The 2,499-nt window shown below is 46.4% G+C and overlaps 1 protein-coding gene across 1 annotated transcript; it reads right to left on the bottom strand.

The window, feature by feature from the left end:
* Positions 1–336: 336 nt before the first annotated feature.
* LOC148123294 (olfactory receptor 9S13-like) lies at positions 337–1,329 on the bottom strand. The gene has a single exon (XM_087907893.1). The coding sequence runs from the start codon at positions 1,327–1,329 to the stop codon at positions 337–339; it is 993 nt and encodes a 330-aa protein (XP_087764019.1).
* Between the last annotated feature and the right edge of the window lie 1,170 nt (positions 1,330–2,499).

Below are 2,499 nucleotides of genomic sequence, written 5' to 3'. Positions count from 1 at the left end.
TCCCAAGCCTGGTTCCGGTCATAGTGCTCTGTCCTGTGTCAAATCAAAGGGATTCTGGATTCTTCCAACTATGGGTCATTTGGTGGCAATGAATGTGCCTTATTCAAATTCTGTAAATGTCTGCCTAATAATACATATTCATGAAAGACAGGTTATATGGGAAATAGATGAGTGGATATTTGGGTGGATGAATACAGCAATGAACAAAAAAGAAGAAATGAAATGACAAAGAAAACATGATAGGTAGACATATATATATATATATATATATATATATATATATATATATATATCATAAGATACTCTGTCTCCCAAGGATCCTTTTCTTCTCTGACCCTAGCATAGTCCCTGATGATGACACCAGCCACTCTTCTTCACCAGACTGTGTCTCTGTCCCAGCCTCCTCAGGGCATTCTTTACATCCTTGTTGCGCAGACTGTAGATGAGGGGGTTGAACATGGGGATCACCAGGGTGTAGATGATAGAGACCAGCTTGCCCTGCTCCATGGATGCCATTCCCCTTGGCTGGACATATATAGCAAAACCAGTTCCATAAAACAAGGTTACAGCTGTCATGTGGGAGCCACAGGTAGAGAAGACCTTGTGCCGCCCTGAACCTGACTGCATCCTGAGGATGGTCACTGTGATGTAGCCATAAGAGATGACGATCCCAAGAACAGCACACAGAATGATGAACCCCGAGATACCAAACATGACAAGCTCATTGAGAGTTGTGTCTGCACAGGCAAGCTTGATCAGTGGGGGTATATCACAGAAGAAGGAATTGATGTGGTTGGAGCTGCAGAAGGGCAGCTGGAACGTGAGGCTGGTCTGGACAATGGAGTTCAGGCAGCCAACACAGAAGGTACCCAGAACCAGACGGGCACAAGTTGCAGGGTTCATGTTCACAGAGTATCTTAAAGGACTGCAGATGGCCATGAAGCGGTCATAGGCCATCACAGCTAAGAGGACAGCTTCGGTGGCAGCCAACAAGGAGAAAAGGAAGAGCTGAGTGGCACATCCCTCAAAGCTGATGACCTTGGAAGAGGAGAAAATGTTGGCCAGGGCATTGGGCACTATCACAGAAGAGAGGCAGAGGTCAACGAAGGACAGGTTCTTGAGGAAGAAGTACATGGGGGAGTGCAGGCCGGCATCCAGTGTGATGACCATGATCATGGTGAGGTTTCCCAGGACAGTCAGCATGTACAGAGGCAGGAAGCCAGCAAAGAGCAGGACCTGGGTCTCTGCACTTCCCCCAAATCCAACCAGCACAAATCCCTGCAAGGACACTGCTGGTAGACTTCCATTTCTGTGAACTGGTCTGGCCATGAGTGGGGACAGCTGAAGAGAGAGTGGGGGAGGCAAAGAGCGAGAAGATCTCACTAGTACAGCTGGATGTTCAACAGGCTGCAGGAACTTGTTGTTGAAATGCAGTCCCTTGTGCAAAATCCAGTAGCTGCTCTGATATCCTTCCACATGAGCTGGTATGGCCTGGAAAGAGACATTTCCTCAGAGTTATTTAATTCATGAGGTTGTGCTGAGCCCTCATGTGTGGAAGCCTAGCTTATACACTGAGGATATGAAGAGGACTCCAGACTTAGTGACTCCCAGAGTACAGACCTCTCATAATCCCTATTTCTGTTTCTGGTCTACTCTACCGAGGGACACCCCGAGCAGTGCCATTGAAGCAGCTGTCTCCTGAGTCCCATTAAATATTCCACAGTTGTTCATCTTACTGGTTCAAAAATATTCACGAGGAGCATTTTTCCTCCAATAAATTGGAATGAGTGATTTTTTTTCCTTTGTAAGGTGGTATCAGAGCAGGAAACTGCCCTTCCCAGACTCAGACTGTGCCTGTGTCCCTCATTAGATTCTGATCTATCCTAAGTAGCTGTGGCTCAAATGCTGGCCCACAATGACAATCAATATGCAGACACTACTTGTTGATGTGAGCAGTTCCAGCCAGTGTCTAGATGTTGGAAATTATATTGAGGGTGCAGTACTATTTCCTGAGAAAAACCAGAACAGGTGAGCACACGTATACAGTACACACTCATGACCTCTAACCTGACCTCATTGCCAGCTCTGCTCCCTGCTCCAACCTCAGCACTGGGGTTCACAAGGTACTTCCCTTTGCCATTTAAAAGCAGATGAGACTGGCCTCTACCCAGTGTCTTTGGGCAATTCATGGTCACTGATTTTTCTCATTATTTCCAGTCTTGAGAGAATACAAATATCTTGTCGAGCTAGCTATGTTTGCTACTGTTTTTCCTGGGAGGAATAAGGGAAGTTGCCAGAGTAGGAACCTGGCTAGAGAGGAAGGAATGTCTGTTCTACAACATGCTCTAGCTCAGGGACATCCCTCAGGTGTATGGATTTGGTATTGTACTGTCTACCATACACTGCATACAGTGATGTCATGGAATAGGAAGGGCTCTATGTGAGCCCACCATATACTATAGAGCTGACTTTTCTACTGAGAGCTCAAAGGTATGCCTG

Source organism: Myodes glareolus, chromosome 1 (assembly GCF_982192425.1).
Source record: "Myodes glareolus chromosome 1, mMyoGla1.1, whole genome shotgun sequence".
NCBI lineage: Eukaryota > Metazoa > Chordata > Mammalia > Rodentia > Cricetidae > Myodes > Myodes glareolus.
The sequence above is the reverse complement of the archived record's forward strand: the minus strand, read 5'-3'. Positions and strand labels throughout refer to the sequence as shown.